At 56.7% G+C, this 19,204-nt stretch overlaps 1 protein-coding gene across 2 annotated transcripts in view; it reads right to left on the reverse strand.

The window, feature by feature from the left end:
- PXYLP1 (2-phosphoxylose phosphatase 1) overlaps positions 1-19,204 on the reverse strand; it is a 69,478-nt gene that overhangs the window by 11,965 nt on the left and 38,309 nt on the right. For both annotated transcript variants that reach the window (XM_062213992.1, XM_062214002.1), the window contains exons 3-4: positions 5,449-5,607; positions 4,606-4,732 (exon numbers count right to left, since the gene is read on the reverse strand). In XM_062213992.1, coding sequence (XP_062069976.1) covers positions 4,606-4,732; positions 5,449-5,607 — 286 coding nt within the window. The remainder of the gene's footprint in view (positions 1-4,605; positions 4,733-5,448; positions 5,608-19,204) is intronic.

Raw genomic sequence — 19,204 nt, forward strand, 5'->3', positions numbered from 1 at the left:
ATTGGAGGGTGAACCAACAGCAAAAAGGAAGACCTTTCTCTCTGTCTCTCTCTCTCTCTTTCTCTCACTATCCACTCTGCCTGTCAAAAAAAAAAAAAAAAAAAAAAAAAAAGTAGACCACCAAGTAGATGGAAGATCTCTCTCTCTCTGCCTTTTTAGTAAGTAAATAAATAAATCTTTAAAATGTTAAGATTCACGCCACTGAAAGACTGTGTTATCTTCAACTGTTAGCATGACGGGACTCTAAGGAGGGAAGCCCTGGGCACTCCCGTCTCCAGCTTTCCGGCCTGGTCCATGTCACCTGCCGTGACCACTGCCCCACCTCCCTGAGCTCCCATCACATCGCGTCCTGACGTCTCCCGTGTTTGCAATGCAGCGTCTCCCTGGGCTCCTCTCTGGCTCTGGCCCCGCTCCCAGCTTCTGTCTCGGACACCATCCAGGCTCCGCTTCCACTGCAGCCGACAGGCTGAACCCTCTCAGACAAGCCCCCGTCTCCCAGTGAGCCCACGCTCCCAAGCCCTAGGACTGCCACCTGCTGGCCTCTCATCGGCTCGTGCTGAAGTCTGTGCTCAGAACTTCCCTCCCATGGCCCCGCATCTGAGCCCAGCAAACAGCTGCTCAGAAAAACCTGGGTGCCGGCCGCCCCTCCCCCACAACCTGTCGCCAAGTCCTACTGACCCGACCTTGTGACCTGCTCTAAGAACCGCCCTCTCCCCGTCTCTGTGGCCCCTGCCGGACTTCCTGCCCCCATCACTTATTCAGTCAACAAATATTGGTCACACTCTTCCACAGTGCACGGTCCTAGGTGCCTGGGATTCAGCAACAGTGGACACAAGTAATAACCCCTGCCCGCAGGGAGCTTACCGACAAGACACGATGACCACAGCAAGTGTGTGTGTTACATGGGGACTGATGTTGTGGAAAAGAACAGGGGAAGGGGCTGTGAGGGGGTTTGGGCAGATGGAGAAATGCCTTGTCATTTTAACTGCAGGGTTTTGAGTAGGCCTTAGCAACAACTGGCCATAAAGCTCTCTGTGGGTAAAGGCTTTTGGAGAGAGGAAGACACTATGTGCAAAGGCCCTGGGGCAGCAGTGCGCTGAGTATGCAAAGCGCTAGGTACAGCGTGGGTGTAGTAGAGCAAGTGAGGGCAAAGAGCACTTTAATGAATGCCTCATATGAGAAATGCAGTCTCGGCCTGGATCTCTCTCCCCATGACAACATCGACACCACCACTGCCATCAAAGCCAGCTCTACTTTAGGGTTGCCAGCGACCTCCACCCCAGCCCCCTGCCCTCAGCTCCCTCGCCGCCTTCATGCCGGGAGCCCACCCTCTCCAGCGGGCGTTCAGAGCAGCAGATGACCAAGTTGCCGGCCCCACGCCCAGCCCTGTGGCAAGCACTGAGTGCCCCCATGCGCCGAGCTGCACACCGTCCACACACTGCACAGGCTGCCCTGTACTGCACCCATTCTGGTTGCTTTCTCTGGGTGGCCCGATCCGCCCCCCTTCCTGCCCCAACTCCCTGGGGTCAGGCTGCCCCTCTTCTGGCTCATGGCCCTGAACACGGTACCCGAGCCACTCCCACTCCTACTTCTTCCTGCTCCTCCCCTCCCATCTCTTTCTCTTTTCTCTCTAATGCTGCTGCCGCCACCTGCGCTGACCAGGGTTCTCTGAGGCTCATCATGGGGCAGCACCAGGCCTGCCTCTAGGGGTGCATCGGCCCCATGAAGCCTGCAGCGACCTTGCTCCCGCTGCCCCTTAGAAGCCTGGGCTCCCACCCAGCCACACGCAGATCTCTTTCTCAGACACGTGCCGCTCTTCCAGCCTCAGGCCCTTTGCACTTGCTGTTCCCCCCATCTGGAACCCTCTTTCCCTAGATCTTCATGGACCTGGCTCCTTCACTGCCCGTACGCGCCAGCCAGCCAGGAGCATAAAACCGAAGTTGTTGAATGAATGCCGATTAAAGTGATTTTTTTTTTCTTCCTTGGATGTAGAAAAGGACATTTAATTCATATTTGTGAATGCAAAAAAAAAAAAAAAGGCTAATAACCTTAACACTGGCTAAGCATGTTACCCCATGAGGGTCCCAGCAGGACTGTGCTCAGAGTCCGTGATGTTCAGGAAGAATCTAGGAGAGCCACGGGCCATGTCGCTGGTGCTGGAAACTGTGGGCAGCTGCCTTGCAGGACAGCATGTCCCTGCTGGGCTCAGCTCACTGCACCCCTGCCTGCCGCCGGCCTGGAGCAATGGGCACACTCCAGCCCTCGCTGCCTCTTAAGGGGTCATGAGGTCACCTACTGATGAAGCTGAACTTGCGTGTGGGAAGACAAGAGGCAGTGCTGGTGACCCAGATCCCACGCGCCCGGGGCAGTCAGCAGCCCGGCTGGCCCCACTGCACCCTACCCGGGTTCCTCTCCGCTCTCACTCTAAGAACACGTTTGCGGTGACCAAGTCAGCTCTGACTGCTCTCCAAGATGGACTTGACCCAATGGCACTAAGTAACTCAACTGTGCCTACAGTCCGCGAGGGGAAGGACGACGAGGGCAGACACAGCCGAGGAAACGGGTCCCCGGGGACTCAGCCTCTCCCACGGGAGCTCCGGGGACGGCTCCAACAGAAGGGCCCCCAGGTGGCTGCACCCGCAGGAGGGGGCCCAGCCCAGAAGGCCCCCTGGCGGCTGTGGGCTGTGATCTGTCCCCACTGCCCAGTCTTGGGGTGGCCCAGGCCTGTCCTTGCCTCCACCACCTTATCTCCACTTCGCAGGAAGTGAGTTGTCCCACCTCCAACAGGCCGCAAAGGCCTTGGGGATTCCCCAGCCAAGGCTGAGATCTGTAACACTGCACATGAGGGGACGCTTAACAGGTGACTGTGACCTGTGACTCTCACTGAGGTCCTGAATTCATTCTGCGACCCACCCAGCCTGATGGCGCTGGGCTCCGGGCAGGGCACAGCTGAGCCAGAGAGGAGGCAGAGCTACAAGGAAGAGCTGCTGCCAAGTGCCAGGTGCACAGCCCTCTACCAGGTGGCCACACTCACGGGACCCCCTCCTCTGGAGGTACTCAGAGTGGCCCCCCCAAAGCCGTGGGGTGCCCAGCCATAGCTGTGTGGTCTCAGGACTGCCCCTGCCCTGAGCCGAGCCAGCCAATCAAATTCCTGCTTTGGGCATGTGAAGCAGACTCTGGAGCCCACGGGATGGCCCACACCGTCCACGAGGCCACCCTGGGTGTGGCCAGCGGACAGCCACTGGGTGGGCAGTGGCACGGCTGTACCAGGTGTCGACGCACGGAAGCTCTGCTCCTCCTGATTTAGAGAAGCCAGTTCCCTGAGTGCCACTCCCCACACCCCTCTCCCAGGGTCCAGAAATGGAGGGGTTAACGCCCAGCACAACCCCAGCTGAGGGCCAGTTTTGTTCAGGACCCTTCCAGTACACTCCCCGTTTCCTGAGCTATAGGAGAGAGCCCAGCAGGCCAAGGGACGAGGAAGCCACAGCAGGTGCAGAGACACGGAGGGCTACAGGGCGGCGAGAAGGGAGTTATGTAACCGCAGCCTCTGAGGGTCTCGGCGGAGGCAGGGATGAAAGGCTCAAGGGAGGGGTCTCAGCCTGGAGGCGGCGAGCGGTGGAGGCCTGGCCCCTGACATCCTGGATTCCACCCAGGCCCCAGGCTGAGCCTCCATGTTTGCAGCCTAAGAAGACCCACGTGCCCAGGTTGCAAGCACTGGGCAGCTCCAGCCCGCCACAGGAAAGCATATAAAAGCCTCAGGAGGGTTTGACATAAAGCGGTTCATGGGCGGAGGTCTGAGCCGCAGTTGGGCTGCCGTGGCCTTTAAATAGCAGCCCCGGCTGCTGCGAGGCCACGTGGGGTCCCGCCAGGCAGGCTGGCACCCCAGGAGCATTCCATCACGTGTTCCCCATCGAGCAGGTCCCTGTCTCCGGCCTCCTCCTCTGACGCCTGCTCGCACTGGTGGGCGCCCCCTGACGTGGCTGCCGGGGTCTGGCCCGTGGTTCTTTGCTAGCCGTGCCTCCAGTTTTAGCACCACGCCATTTCCATACACGCAGTCTCCACGCTGTCCAATTATGTTTCATCCCAAGGGCCTTCAACCAAGGGCAGGCTGTCGCTCCTCCCGGGACAAAGGAAAAGACTGAAAGAGAAAGCTCACACCCACAGGCGCTGCAGCTGCTAACGTGCGCGCACTGCGGCATCTCACTTGTTCCTTAACCAGCCCTGCCCGGCGTCCCCATGGCACAGACACGAGGCTGAGCCTCAGACAGACTTACGGACACGCCTGCTGCCCTGACCGGAAGAGCTGGGCCAGTCTGGGGACTCCTAACCCAGTGCTCACTGTCCCACATCCCAGGGTGGGAAACCATGCCTCGGCGGGCGTGGCTCAAACCTCGGTGTATCTGCTCTGCTGCCTGGAGGAGGTGTCCCCAGCTCCCCTTTTCAACTGTATAATGGCTTTCACCTGCAAGACCACTTGGACGCTCAGCTCCTGCTATCAGTGTGCGCTTAATGGATGCGGGTCACTCCCCTGCCCTGTAATTTTCCATTGCACACGACAGACAGAGCAGATTCTTGAAGATGACTTGTAGGAAACGTGCAATTTACCTGTTAGCCACCAGAGTGCAGTCAATTTCCAGTCGCTTGGTTTTGGGGATGGCATACAGCGGGTACCTGTCTCCGTGGCGGATGAACACGTGCACCGAGACCAGCTTAAAGTGATGCGGGGCGTGACCTGCAAGACACAGCTGGCGGTCACTCCACAGGGCTGGATCTTCCAGAGGAGGGATGGGGTAGGGGGTAGGGGTGTGTGTGTGTGTGTGGCATGGTGTGTGTGATCTGGCCACGCCTGTGCTGGGCCTCCAAAGAGGAGGCGGTGACCACCGCTGCACGGCCACCATCAGGGACCTCTACTACGTGGAGACAGAGAGGAGTGTGAGGGGGCTGCAGCATCCCAGACCTCCCAGAAATGATGGGGAGGACGGGCTCTGGGGCGGGGGGCTGGGGCCAGAGGGCTCGGGATGATGGAGGTGCTCTCCCCCACATCCACAGGCCAGGGGCCGGCCCCCAGGAACTCTGCAAATAATGGCTTCTGCTGCAGAGCCTCAGACCAACGGGGAGACACACACTCCCCATCATCCTTTGAGAACACTCAGCAAAGCAGGACAATGGAGGAATCGTGTGTTCCAGCAGCTTTACGGCTCGCCAAGGCCGCCCCACAGACACGGTGACGGGCCGTATCGGTGAGCCGTGAGCCGGTCCCAGTGAGTGGTTCTTGAGCCCCCTCTGCAGCCCTGTGACGCATGCGCTGGTTACCCCCTTCAGGGCCCGGGAGCTCACTCCAGGACACGGCCCAGAGGCAAGTGCAGGGCCTGAGCCCAGCTCACCGAAGCCCCATCACTGGGCTACGCTGCTTGAAGATCGGGTTCCCGGCGGCACGGCCAGGCCTACCTTCCATGCTGCGCTCGGCCACACTCGGGAGGTTGCAGTACAGGAGCGCCTCGTACACGGGGTCCGTGACCGGGGGCTCCGTCACCGGGTCGGGCATGATCCTCTTGCGGCTCTTGCTGCTCACTGCATTATTGGTGGCCGACACGGGGATCAGGTGGACTGCAAGGCAAAGCACGTGGGTCACGAGGCCCAGGCCCTGTGGCCCCAGGGTGGACTCCAGGGTAGAGAGGGGTCAGTTTCTCAATGTGTCCCAAGCTCCTCCTCTTTCCCAGTGCCACACCAGTGCCTGGCCACATAAGGCCAGCAGGCCATCCCCGAGACAGGGGCCGTGCTTGGGGGAGGGGGAGAGCAAATGCCCGTGACCTTCTCCCCACTCGATCACTCGTCCTCACAGCGGACGATCGAGTCCTACCGCCCTGCGAACTCCGGCCCTCTCTAGAGGGCTGCCAGGCGCTAGATGCAGTGTCTCACAACGCTCAGTTAGCACTACCTGTCCACTCACGGGCCCTGCTCGGGGATCCCCATGAGGGCCCAGGCACATGAATGCACTGGATGGAGTCTGGCGCTCACTCCTCTGGCCCCAAGCACCAGCTTTCCCACCTGCGTCCTCTGGGTGAGGGCGGGGGACAGTGAGGGGGAGGGGTGGTGAGGATGGGCCCACTGTCTGCCACATCTGGTTCATCTCACACCCTTTCTCTGTGAGGTCTGGCTCAGCTGTCAGTCATGAGGTCCTGCTCTCCCACCCCGCAGCAGGGCATAAGTGACGGGAGCCAATGACGACAGCGATAGCCGCTGGCCCCCTTGTCCTTCAGGGAGGAGCTACAGAGACACCTGAAGGGGGTCTGCTTCTCCTGGACGCTATCCCTCAGGCACAGCAGCTTGGGGCTGCCCGGCCATCCGCCCCTCTGTGGACAGTCTGTCTCGGTGGCCCCAATATTCTCATCCCTGCAGCAGCCCAGGCTTTCCAGAACAGCCTTCAAAGCGATAACCACACTTCCAGCACCCACTGCACCCACAGATCTAGTTAACTTCTGCAAGGTATATTAACCACCATCACACACACACACACACACACACACACCCCGAAACGACTGGCAGCGCAGGCACCGGCCATCAGTCTCAATCAATTTAAATGCCCCCAACTTCTTCTACATAAATATTTAAAACTTCCCTCTGGCAAAGAGCTGCCATAAACAAAGACAAAAGGCAAGTAATATATGGAGAGAAAAATGTCCACCACACACATAACAGACGGATGATTAAGCTGCAGAGCACACAAGAGTCCCTTCAACTGAAAAATCATTAAAGGATATGAACAGGCTAATTATAGACGAACAGACACCACTGGCCAATAGACACAGGGAAAGATGCTCACGGCTATTCATAATTAAAGAAATGCAAAGTAAACCAGTAATGGGCTGTGACTGTCCCTCCCCCATCAGACTGGAAAGTAATGTTTCAATGATAATTCCAGTACTGGCAGGAGAGAGCCCTGAGGCTTCCATGTACTGCAGGTGGAGTGAAATGGAACCGCCTTTGGAAGGAGTGCTTGCCAGAAGCCATTCGAGTGTCCTCTGGGCCTTATCCCTGTTCCCATTACTCTCCACCTGGGAATCCATCTATCCCATAAAGGTAGCAGTTCCCACACACGGAACGAGACTCACTGCTGCGCTGGCTGTAGTAACAGAATTAGAAACAGCCACCCCCAGCAGAGCAGAACGGCACATCCACACTACAGGAGGCTCCGCCCCGATAAGAACAGCAGAGAATCAAAGGTAGGAGCTCCCGTTATTGTGCAGTGGGTCAAGTCACTGCTCGGGACACCTGCGCCCCCTATTGGAGGGATGGTTTGCATCCTGGCTGCTCCGCTTCTGATCCAGCTTCTTGCTAGTGCACCTAGGAAGGCAGCGGAGGGTGGCTCAAGTGCTTGTGTTCCTGCCATCCAGGCAGGAGACCTGGCTCCTGGCTTCAGGCTGGCCGAGCCCTGACTCTTGGAGCACTTGGCGAGTGAACCAGCAGATGTATGACCTCTGTGTGTGGGGCTGGCACTGTGGTGCAGTGGGTTAACGCCCTGGCCTGAAACGCCAGCATCCCATATGGCGCTGGTTCGAGACCTGGCTGCTCCACTTCCGATCCAGCTCTCTGCTATGGCCTGGGAAAGCAGTAGAAGATGGCCCAAGTGCTTGGGCCCCTGGCCCTGTGAGGGAGACTTGGAGGAAACTCCTGGCTCCTGGCTTCAGATCAGCACAGCTCTGGCTGTTGCAGCCAACTGGGGAGTGAACCATCATATGGAAGACCTCTCTCTCTCTTTCTGCCTCTCCTCTCTCTCTCTCTCTCTCTGACTTTCAAATAAATAAATAAATCTTAAAAAGAAAAAAGACCTCTGTGTGTGTGTGTCCCTCCCTCTCTCTGTGCCACTTTGCCTTTTAGGTGAATTAAAGAATGAATCTTAAAAAAAAAAAAAAAGAAGATGAATTGAAGTGAACAAACCCCGTCGTTGGATACGAACATAATCATGTCTGAGTAAAGAAAAAGCGAATGCGAGTGCACGGTGCCACTCGGGTGTGTTTACCACGGACGCACACAGGGTGACCACTGGCGGCGTGTCCATCACCGGGCTGCAATGGCTTGCCCTGGGGCAGGGATGCAGTGGGGTGTGGAGAGTATTGCTGTCTTTCCGTAAATGTTTCTATTGTTTTACGTGTCCACACACAGACATGCACGTATATGTTTACAGTAAACACCTGCTACCCATTTTCTCTGTGTAAAGAGATATAGACATCTTTCTATAACACACAGATAGACATATATGTCTTTGACAGCTGGTATTTGCCCATTCCTGCCTGGGTCACTGGGACAGCGACCACACAGCTACACACTGCTCCATCACTAACTCAGAACCAGCGCTTTGGCTACTCCTGGAGCCCCTGTCTTGCCAGCAGCTGGGAGAGGCCACGGTGGCTGATGCCTGGCTCAGGTGTTCCCAGAGAATCAGCATCAGAGGTCGCGCCAGAGCGAGGGGGTGTGGAATGACTGATGTCCCAAGGCAGCGTCCCGGTGACCTGGCCCTGGTGACGGCAGCCTGAGTCTTTCACTCTGCCCTTCCTAAGAGCCACCAGGTACCAGCCTCTTGGTGATGCCTGCAGGCACGCTCTCCTGGCTAGGCAGGAAGAGGTGCAGCCAAGGACACGAGATGAGTGACATGGGGATGGAGGGACAAGGGCTCCCGGGTCCCTGGCCTGTGGCAGCTGCCACTCAGCAATGACAGGGGCTGGGTCCAAATGACCCCACCATGACCCAGAGAGCGGTGGTTGGAAAGCCACAAAGATCAGGTAACGATCAGAACAAGACCTTCCGTCAGGGAGATCTTATCTGCAGCTTCCTCGGGCATCCGTGCCTGTGGGCCCGATTCACTGGGTCGGAGGGTTGAGCTCACTCTGTGCTTTCTGTGCCTTCCTGAGTCACCCGGACCTGGCGCCAGCCCACACGGGGCCCTCCAGACACCAGGTACTCAGAGGAGTTCTCACGCACAGAGCCACAGAGACAGTCTCCCCAGTTCCAGCTGGATTCTCCACCCCAACTTGGTTCTCATTGTCCTGAACTGCTCAGAGCCACCCCACCCCACAGGGTGTTTCTCACCCATGCTTCTCCCTGCTTGCAATCTTACCCTCACCCCATAACTGATCTCAGGAGTCACCTACTGCAGGAAGGCCACCAGGCAGTTTCCACGTCCCTCTTCCATGAGTCTACCCAGCTTCCGCTACTGTCATGGATCATAGCACAGTATTTGTAACTGGGGGTGCCCTGGACTTGTCACCTGACCACCCAAGCACCCAGCCACCTGCGACTACACCCCTTTCACATCTATAGCCCCTGCTGACCGGCAGGAGACAGGCCTTCCAAAAGTGCTTGCTGAACCAAGGGCCTGCTCTGAGCCAGGTTCTGCGCTCCAGGCTTTGATGAAACATCTCATTGAATCTTCCGTGGGAGCCTGGGGGACAGGGGCCACCCAGTTGGTCTCGGGGAGGGGATCGGCCTCCATAGGCTTCCTGGAGAAGACACACAGGCCGGGCCTGGAAAGCTGAGGTGAAGCCAGCAATGTGGAGTGGCAGCCGAGTGCTGGGTGAAGGGCTGTGTGGCATGGGCCGACACAGCGGGCAGGAGGCGGTGAGCCGGCTCAAGACCTGCCTCAGATCCCCAGCGACTTCGGTGCAGTCAGCCATGGGGCAGGGAGCCCTGAGTGGGGGGCTGGCTCACGAAAGAGCCTGGAGGGGCAGGTGCCAGGCTGGCTGGAGGTGGGCGGCCTCTGCCCTGGCCCCACGTTCAACTTGCTCAGCTGGACATGGACTGATGCACGGGGCAGGGGACCCTGGGACGCTGCTTCTCTCCACAAGGCCTTGCTCACCCCAGCAGCTCCTCCAGCCACCCTGTGCGACAATCAGGAGTCTGCTGGCCCTAATCAGAACGCAGCAGCTCCGATGTCATCAGCCAAGAGACTTGGGGGGGCGGGGGGAGATCCGGGTCTAGGTGGATGAACAGGATCCTGAGTGACACTGTGGAGGTGGAAAAAACCATGCATCTAAATGAGTGCCCTGGGGCCACCGTGACAGTAGGAGCAACAGGGACAAAACAGCAGCCAGCTTGTATGGCACGCCAGACCGGACGGGCGGGCCGCTTCCCTGCGGCGTGAGGACCCAGCGGAAGCAGATTTCCATCGCCTACTCATGCGCTCCGCTGTCATGTCCACCACATCTCTGCCTCTGGCCCCCTCGCACAGGGATGCCGGCGGGGTCTCCCCAAGTTGCAGAGAGGTGGCAGAGAACGCCACCTGCCAGGCACTTCCTCGCTGTCGGAAGCAACCCCCAAACTGCCCAGAACCACAAGTGGAAAAGCGGGAGCCATTCCACACGGGCCCCATCTCACCCTCCAAACGCGTGCAGGGTGAAGCCACAGGCACTGTTAGCAGATACGGCCCAGCTACAGAGCGGCGCATGGCAAACTGGCCCCTCCTGCTTCTCACTTCACGCTAGGGCGAGAAAGCATCAGCCGGGCCCAGGCAAGTCAGGTGGCCTCTGTGAGGCCCCGCAGTCAGCAAGTCCGGGCCTGCGACCCCCTCACCCCACCCTGTAGCCCCCAAAGCCTGGTATTCGTACGTCTGTCCACTCAGCCACCCAAGTTATCATTAAACAAGGAGAGAGGAGCAGGAAGCAGGCGGACCGTCAGGGGGAAGTGGCCTTTCCGGTCACAATGCCTCCTGCACTCTCTGGCCGTCAGTTTGGGGTTGCAGGTGCAGGAATGGTGCTGTGACGTCTCAGCCGTCGGGGTGCGGTTGAGCTGTCAGTAACAGCACCAGGCAAGACGTGACCTGCCCAGGGCGCCCTGGCTCTGCAGCCAACACTGCAGCCTGCTCTGGAGGGAGTTGCTTAGATGGTTTGTTCGCTTCAATTTTCATCTAGGCTCTTGATGGTCCCCAGGGACTAGATAAAGGCGGAAGAGGGTCCCGGGTCAGGGTCAGGGCCAGATCATAACCTACCAGCATGGGTTCCTGGGCCACAGGCTCCTGCCTGGCCTCTGGGTCTCAGGTCACCTTAGTTACTCCTACAAGCTCAATGGTCCCCAGGGTGCGCGGGCGATGCTACAGTCAGGTGTCTGGCGTCAGCTCATTAACAAAGATGGGCCATGTCGTCCTGGGGTACCAAGCCAAGGTATGTGGTCCCCGTCCCACTGCCCCATGGCAAGGCCCTGGCCCAGGCCAGAAGTCAAGTCTACGTGGATCCCTGGTCATCTTCCACCACCAGCTCTTGCCTTACGAACCTGCTGCACGCTGTATGCAGGTGCTCCCAAACCACCTCTCAGGGAGCACTGAGGGGTTGGGGGCACCCCTGGGTCAGCTCATGGCTCCTCCCTTGCGTCTGTGGAGACCGCCCACCCCCCAGGCTGGTGGGAACTGTCACACTCCCCCTGCAGGACTCTGGGGTGGGCAGCTGTGCCAGCAGGGGCCCTTTCCAGGACAAGAGACGCTGCCCCATCTGGAAGACACCATTCCGCAGAGGGAGTCGGCGGCTTCCACCATGAGTGTGTGCCCAGGCTGCCAGCTCTCCCTGATTATACAGGGACCTGTCAGATCGAGGTTAGGTGGCAGGGACCCACAGTGTCCCAGTGACTGTGAGCACCAAGGGGCTAAAGCGCTGGCTCAATTCTGCCCTTGGGCTTGGTGAGCACCCAATTCCTACCCTAGATGACATCAGCGAAGACCTCCGTGGGGTCAAGGCCCTACCCCACCATCTGCTTTCCTCCAGGGCCTGCCTCGCCCTTGTGGGGACCTCAACCCTGGGAGTCCCCTCCTCCCTGGGCCTCCTCAGAGGTCTGTCCTCAGTGCCATGGCAGAATGCAGAGAGGGGCCCTGGGGCCGGGAGCTGCGGACGAGCTAGCAGCCCAAAGACATGGGCTCAGGTCCCGGCTCTGCTGCTTCCTGGCTGCCTGACTCTGGACAGGTATCTGCCTCGCTCTGCCTCATGCCCTTCGCCTGTGAAATGAAGTCGATGGTACTGACAACAAGGTGGTGGCCAGGCTGACGAGATGTCACCCATGCACGGAACGTGCTGCGGGGTCAAGAAATGCTGTTTCCACATCTGCCCCTGGGTGTCACTCCTGGTTCTTGCAGGTGCTCACTGCGCTAACCTTGGATGGGGAAGGGGCGCTGAGCCCTCCCTGTGTCCACACCCTGCACAGAAGCCCAGCCAGCTGGTCTCCCTTCCCCTCAGGAACTCTGGTCTCAGCAGCTTTTCTACCCCTCTTTTTTTTTTTTTTTTAAGATTTATTTATTTATTTGAAAGGCAGAGTCACAGAGAAAGAGATATTCTATCTGCTGGTTCACTCCTCAGATGTCTGCAACACCTAGAGATGGGCCAGGTCAAAGCCAGGAGCCTGGAACTCCATCTGGGTCTCCCACTTGGGGGCTGGGCCCCAAGCACTTGGGCCGTCTTCCGCTGCCTTCCCAAGCCATTAGCAGGAAGCAGGATAAGAAGCGGAACAGCCGGGACTCAAACTGGCGTCCATATGGCTTGCCTGTCAGACCCTCTTAAATACATTCAGCTGCTCCTCAGAAGTTAAAACACCCCCAGCGCCACCACAAACAGCACACAGCTGGGGTGCCTGCTCTCCTCTGCTTGCTTCGGGAGGCGGGGGTGGATACAGGTGAAGGGTGAAGCTCGGGGCCACCTGTGCAGACGGGGAGGCGCTCGGTGTCACACAGACAAGCCTGGCAGGTGAGTTTGCACCTTGCACTTCCCTTTCTCGTCCATTCAACATCAGCCTTTTTCCCCTGTTGCTCACCCCCAGCGGTGCCCCCCCTGCACCCCATTCGGGAAGAACCGAGTCAGGCTGTGGCTATGCCTGGTGGCACTCAGGGAGCCAGGAGCCCTGGCAGGGGAGCCTGCTACAGCTGGGATGAGGGCTCAGCACACCCCACAGGCTCTCAGCGTGTCCCTGTCTGACCCTTCCCTCTGTCACTCCCCATCCACCTGCACAGGGTGCCAGGGTGCAGGGGTGCCCACTGTGGTCTGAGCCTGGACCCCAGCAGCAGCAGCCCCCGGAGGGGAGTCTTGACCTGACAGGCCCATTGGATTCACTGATGCAGACACCAGGGACTCCAGAGCATGACAGAAACTAGACACAGGACCGGCCCCGACACAGAACTGAGGAAAGAACCCGTCTCCCCAGCCTGCTCAGGTCCGGCACCCTCTGCCCTTTCCTTGGGGGACCTGGTAAAAGCCACTGACCCGGGCCCCTGAAAGGGGGCTGCAGACCCCAGCTCCTGAATTTGACTTTTAGGGGGTTCACAAGCCCTCTGCGATCACGTGGTCCAGGCTAAGAATGCACCAATGTCCCCAGAAATGGGTTTCTAATTTCGACACTCTTAAGAACAGATCGTTAACACAAAAATTTTTTTAAAATCAAAAAGGATCTTTACACTTCATATAAACATGAGCTGAGCCTAAAATAGTCTTCCAACACCATGCCATAAAAAGAAATGGGGAGGTGGCGTTGTGGGACAGCAGGTTAAGCCACTGTCTATGATGCTGGCATCTCATGGGAGCGAGGTCTGGAGTCCCAGCTGCTCCTCTTCCAATCCAGCTCCCTGCTGATGGCCTGGGAAACCAGCAGAAGATGGCCCAAGTGTTTGGGCCCCTGCAGCTACACGGGAGGCCCAGATGGAGTTCTGGGCTCCTGGCTTCAGCCTGGCCCAGCCCTGGCCACTGTGGCCATTTTGGGGAGTGAAACAGTAGATGAAAGAGATCTGTCACGCTCCTTTCAAATAAATAAATAACTCTTTGGAGGGAGAGAGAGGAGACAGGGAGAAGAGGAGAAAAGGAGGGGCGGGTATTTGATACAGTAGTTAAGATGCTGCCTGGGACACATGCATCCCATGTCAGAGGGCCTGGGTTCGAATCCCAGTTCCACTCCCAATTCTAGCTTCCCTCTAATGTACACCCTGGGAGGCAGCAGGTGATGGCTCAAGCAGCTGGTACCTGCCTCTCATGGGGGAGACCCGGGCTCCTGGCTTTGGCCCGGCCTAGCGCTGACTGTTGTAGACATTTGGGGAGTGAACAAGTGGATGAAAAATCTGTCAGTTTCTGCCTCCCTCCCTCTCTGTCTAGGCCTTTCAAATAAAAATGCAAAATAATTAGTTTTTTTTTTCTAAAAAAGGAAAATCAGTCATAATCCTGCCACCCAGGAAAGCCACAGTGAACGTCTGAGTGTCCATGTGCAGCTGAGCGACCTGTGCGGTAGCCCCTGCACTGGTGCAATGGGGCCCGTATGGCCCAAGGACACTGCTCTCCCTCCCCTCCGCAGGGCAGTTTCCTGTGTCTCAAACACTGCATGCCATCAAGGCCACCAATCAGCCCTCTGGGAAGGCAGCTCTGCTCTCTGCCTTCTGTGTGAAAGGTGAGCGCTGGCCAGCTGGGTGGGGTGCTCTGGGGAGGCCCTCAGAGAAAGAGAGCAGGTGGCTCAGGGTGGGGCCTGGGCCCTCAGGTGTCCAGCAGATACCTGGAGCCGGGGAAGAGGTGGGGCTCTGGCTGGGTTCCAGGCCCAGTGCAGACACAGGGAGAGGAAAGGGCAGGGAGGGAGCTGGAGCCAGTTCAACCAGGAGGGCTGTCTGTCACGGCCTGCTCCCTGCTCTCTCTCCTCCTATAGCTGCACTGTGGGGAGGACAGCATGGTGACACGGCCCCAGGGCTCTCTCAGAAGCCTGCCTGACTCCATGCTCTCCTACAGGCCTCAGATTCTGCCCGAGCGGCCTCTTCTACGTGGATTCCCTCCGTGAGGCCCACGGTGGGGCTGCTCCTGGGATCCCAGGGCTCCGCTGCTGATCACTACTCGCTTTGAGGTCCTCAGTGCAAGGTGGCGGCCCTGCTGCCAAGCCTAGAGGGAGCAGGGCCGGAGCTGAACAGTGCCAGCCACGTCCTTCGCTCCTCTCTGACCGGTGGCTACGCCAACCGGAATGTCCTGCGCACCACTTTCTGCCGTGGTCTCTCCTCCCTGGGTCTCAGCAACCTGCAGGGACTCTCCCAGGCTCACTGGCTGCTGCTACTGCTGCTTCTTTTTCTTTTGTGTGTGTGGTTTTTTTTAAAGATTTTATTTATTTATTTGAGAGACAGAGTTACAGACAGTGAGAAAGGGAGACAGAGAGAGAGGTCTTCCATCCGCTGATTCACTCCCCAAATGGCCGTAACGGCCAGAGCTGAGCCGATCTGAAGCCAGGAGCCTGAAGCTTTTTCTGGGTCTCCCATGTGGGTGCAGGGGCTCAAGCAGTAGGCCATCCTCCACTGCTTTCCCAGTCCATAGCAGAGAGCTGGATCAGAAAAGGAGCAGCTGGGACTCGAACCAGTGCCCATATGGGATGCTGGCGCAAAGGCAGAGGATTAACCTACTGCACCACAGCGCTGAGCCCCCTCACTGGCTTCTTTTACTAACACTTTTTATTTTTTACCAATTAGCCCTTTATTTTTTTAAGGATTTTATTTATTTGAGAGGTAGAATTACAGACAGTGAGAGGGAGAAACAGAGAGAAAGGTCTTCCTTCCATTGGTTCACTCCCCAATGGCCGCAATGGACAGAGCTGCACTGATCTGAAGCCAGGAGCCAGGAGCTTCTTCCTGGTCTCCCACATGGGTGCAGGGGCCCAAGGAATTAGGCCATCTTCCACTGCTTTTCCAGGCCATAGCAGAGAGCTGGATTGGAAGAGGAGCAGCCAGGACTAGAACCGGCACCCATATGGGATGCCGGCACCACAGGTGGAGGATTAACCTACTGTACCACAGAGCCAGCCCCCTAATTAGCCCTTTTTTTAAAAAAAAATTATTTACTATTTTCATTTTGTTTGAAAGGCAGAGAGAGAGAGAGAGAAGGAAAGAAATCTTCCAGCCGCTGTTTCACTTCCCGAGTGCCTGCAAAAGCCATAGTTGAGTTAGGCCGAAGCCAGGAGCCCAGAACTCCACCTGGATCTCCTGTATGCGTGTCAGGGACCCAAGAACCTGGGCCATCACCTGTTGCCCAGCAGGGTGTGCATAGCAGGGAGCTGGATGGGAAGTGGAGTGCCAGGACTTGAATCAGGCGCTCTGATGTAGGGTAAAAGTGTCCCCAAGCAGTGACCTAACCACTGTGCCTCATGCCTGCCCCATCCACTTCTTATTTTAGAGAAGTCAGTACCCCTGACTTAAGAGATGCACATATGCATTGTGCACATGGCAACTTTAAAAAGCTTGGGGGAAAATGCAATGTGTTTTGGTGCAAAAAAATTCTGAAATCCATGTATAGTTTTTTATTCATAATATTTCCATGAATTTTTGGAAGATCCCCTTCCTATGCATGGATTTCATTTTACTTTGCATCAAATTTTTTTTTTAATTTTCATTTTTAGGTACCAGCATTGTGATGTGTAGTAGGTTAGGCCTCTGCCTGCAACACCGGTATCCCATTTGGGTGCTGGTTCGAGTCCTGGCTGCTCCACTTCAGATCGGGCTCCTACTATGGCCCAGGAAAGCAGTGGGAGATGGCCCAAGTGCTTGGGCCCCTGCACCCATGTGGGATACCTGGAAGAAGCTCCTGGCTCCTGGTTTTGTCCTGGTCCAGCCTTGGCCATGGCAGCCATTTGCAGGAGTGAACCAGCAGATGGAAGATCTCTCTCTGTCTCTCCTCTCTCCCTGTAACTCTGCCTTTCAATAAAAAACAAAACAAAACCCTCATTTTGAAGTCCCTGCCTATATATTCCTATCCAGGGCACTGTATGTCTTTCGTGGAGTGTATGAGGGACGCCTTCTAAGGCAGCTCAGGCAGGTCTCTGTGACCAGCAACTGCATTGCGATGTCCACAGGGGTGCTGACCATTGGACACTTCGCTTCCTGCTTAAATGATGCTGCAACAAACATCTTCAAACACACATCTCTTCACCTTGTCCACTTACTGCTCAGAAGGAATTCTCTGAAGATTAGAAAGGAAAAGCAGGAAGCTAGAGAGACAGAGGGAGAGAGAGCGTGAGAGTGAGAGAGAGAACAAAAAAATGTCATTTTTCTTGCCCTGGAAGAAAATAAAGTGACCCAGGGACACCATGTGCCCACCTGTGGCTTGCAGAAGGACCTGCTACCTGACATGCACCCCCTTCCTAAGCACGAGCTTTGGCAGCGGACAAAGCTGGCCAGTCAGCTTGCTTTTGTCACGCACAAACAGGCTTCTTTTCTCACTCACAGGTAATTTAACTCTACGTGGCAGCTGGGATAGAGCAGTGAGATGAAAATAAAAATTAAAACACCCAGCAACCAAACAGAAAATCAATCCTCCAGAGCAGTACCCAAATTCATATAAAATGTGAAATTTTTTTAAAATTTTTTTTTATTTTTGACAGGCAGAGTGGACAGTGAGAGAGAGAGACAGAGAGAAAGGTCTTCCTTTTTGCCGTTGGTTCACCCTCCGATGGCCGCCGCGGTAGGTGCGCTGCGGCCGCAGCACCGCGCTGATCCGATGGCAGGAGCCAGGTGCTTATCCTGGTCTCCCATGGGGTGCAGGGCCCAAGCACTTGGGCCATCCTCCAATGCACTCCCTGGCCACAGCAGAGAGCTGGCCTGGAAGAGGGGCAACCAGGACAGGATCGGTGCCCCAACCAGGACTAGAACCTGGTGTGCCTGCGCCGCAAGGCGGAGGATTAGCCTAGTGAGCCGCAGCGCCAGCCTAAAATGTGAAATTTAAAACTTCAGTGACAACGGTGAAGTGGAGTATGACTGAACTCTTATGTTAAAACTGGAAGTGCTCGCCTTCAACGCCTGTTCTTTTTGGCTCCAGTTCACCAAGATACAAGCCCAGGAGGGACCTCAGTGTGGCTGTTAAAACAGGGCAGGCTGAGCATCCTCAGTGTGAAAACGTGCCATCCCATGAGCTCCAGAATCGGAAACTTTTTGAGCGCTGATAGGACACCACAAGTGGAAAATCCTGTACCATGGAACTCTCTTTAATGCAGAAAATTCTTAAAAACACTGTATAAAATTACTTTCAGGCTGTGCACAATGTAAGTGAATTTTGTGCCTACATTTGGGTTTCATCCCCCAAGCTGTCTCATCACATGCATGCAAATATTCCAACACAAAAAAAACCACCATATCCCAAACACCTCTGGGCATCAGCGTTTTGGGCAAGGAACACCCAGCTGTTCACAGTACGCAAGACTGTGCCATGCAAGGGGCCACATCCCTCAAGCCTGTGCTACAAACACACACCAAGGTCTGCATTCACAATGCCCCACAGGGCAGGCTCTCCGGCCTAAAATGTACTCTGGGCAGGAGCAGAGGGTGGCCCAGCCCCCAGCTCAGCAGCCAAGGAGCGCCCTCTCAGCTATTTTCATCCACATGTAGGCCTCTTCAGGAGTCCCCATAGAGAGCAGAAACTGCACATGCTAATGCTAATCACCATGGCCATCATCACCATCATAAGCCGAGGTAGAACCCCACCCCAGCAACTCAGGAGGGAGTCCCAGCACCTGCTCTTCCCATGCCCCTTACAGGCACTTTTCTCCTAAGTTACAGAGTTCTACCAAGAGCTGTTACTCTCTTGCCTAGCAGGGATAAGCTCCAAAAGCTACATAAAAGGGAAGGGACGTGGGGGCTGGAGGCTACAGGAAAAACGATGGCTCTGCAGGCAAAGGAGGCACCAGGGAGACCACATAAGGCAAATGCGTGCACACACACACACACACAGAGGCTGACTGAGCTGGCGCTCAGCTGCTCACCTGAGGACTTCCAGGTGGGTTATCTGCCCCCCTTGATGCTAAGGTTTGCATACGGGTGAGCGTGTCCCCAAAGACTCACGTGCTGAAAGCTTGGTCCCCAGTGTGATGATGAGAGCTGCGGGGACCCGACAGAGGGGCCCATGAGCAGGGTCATTAGGTCCCCGGGGCACGGCCCTCAGAAGGGATTCGTGTAGATCCTGCGGATCCTCCTCTGCCTTCCCATCTTGCCCCTCTCTAACACGGCCCAGCCAGTGTGATGCCACCCACCACAAGGCTCTCCACAGGACCAAGCTGATGCAGGGGCCGCCCCCCTGAACCTCCAGAACTGAGCTGAAGAGCTTCTTTCCTCTCTAAGTCACCCAGGCTCCAGTGTTTTGCAATAGTAACAACAGGGGCCTGACTAAGACACTGGGCTTCCAGACCCCTCCTGTGCACAGCTCCCCCACCACCACCACCACCTTGGCTGCTGCATGGCTTC

This window comes from Lepus europaeus, chromosome 2 (assembly GCF_033115175.1).
Source record: "Lepus europaeus isolate LE1 chromosome 2, mLepTim1.pri, whole genome shotgun sequence".
Lineage (NCBI taxonomy): Eukaryota > Metazoa > Chordata > Mammalia > Lagomorpha > Leporidae > Lepus > Lepus europaeus.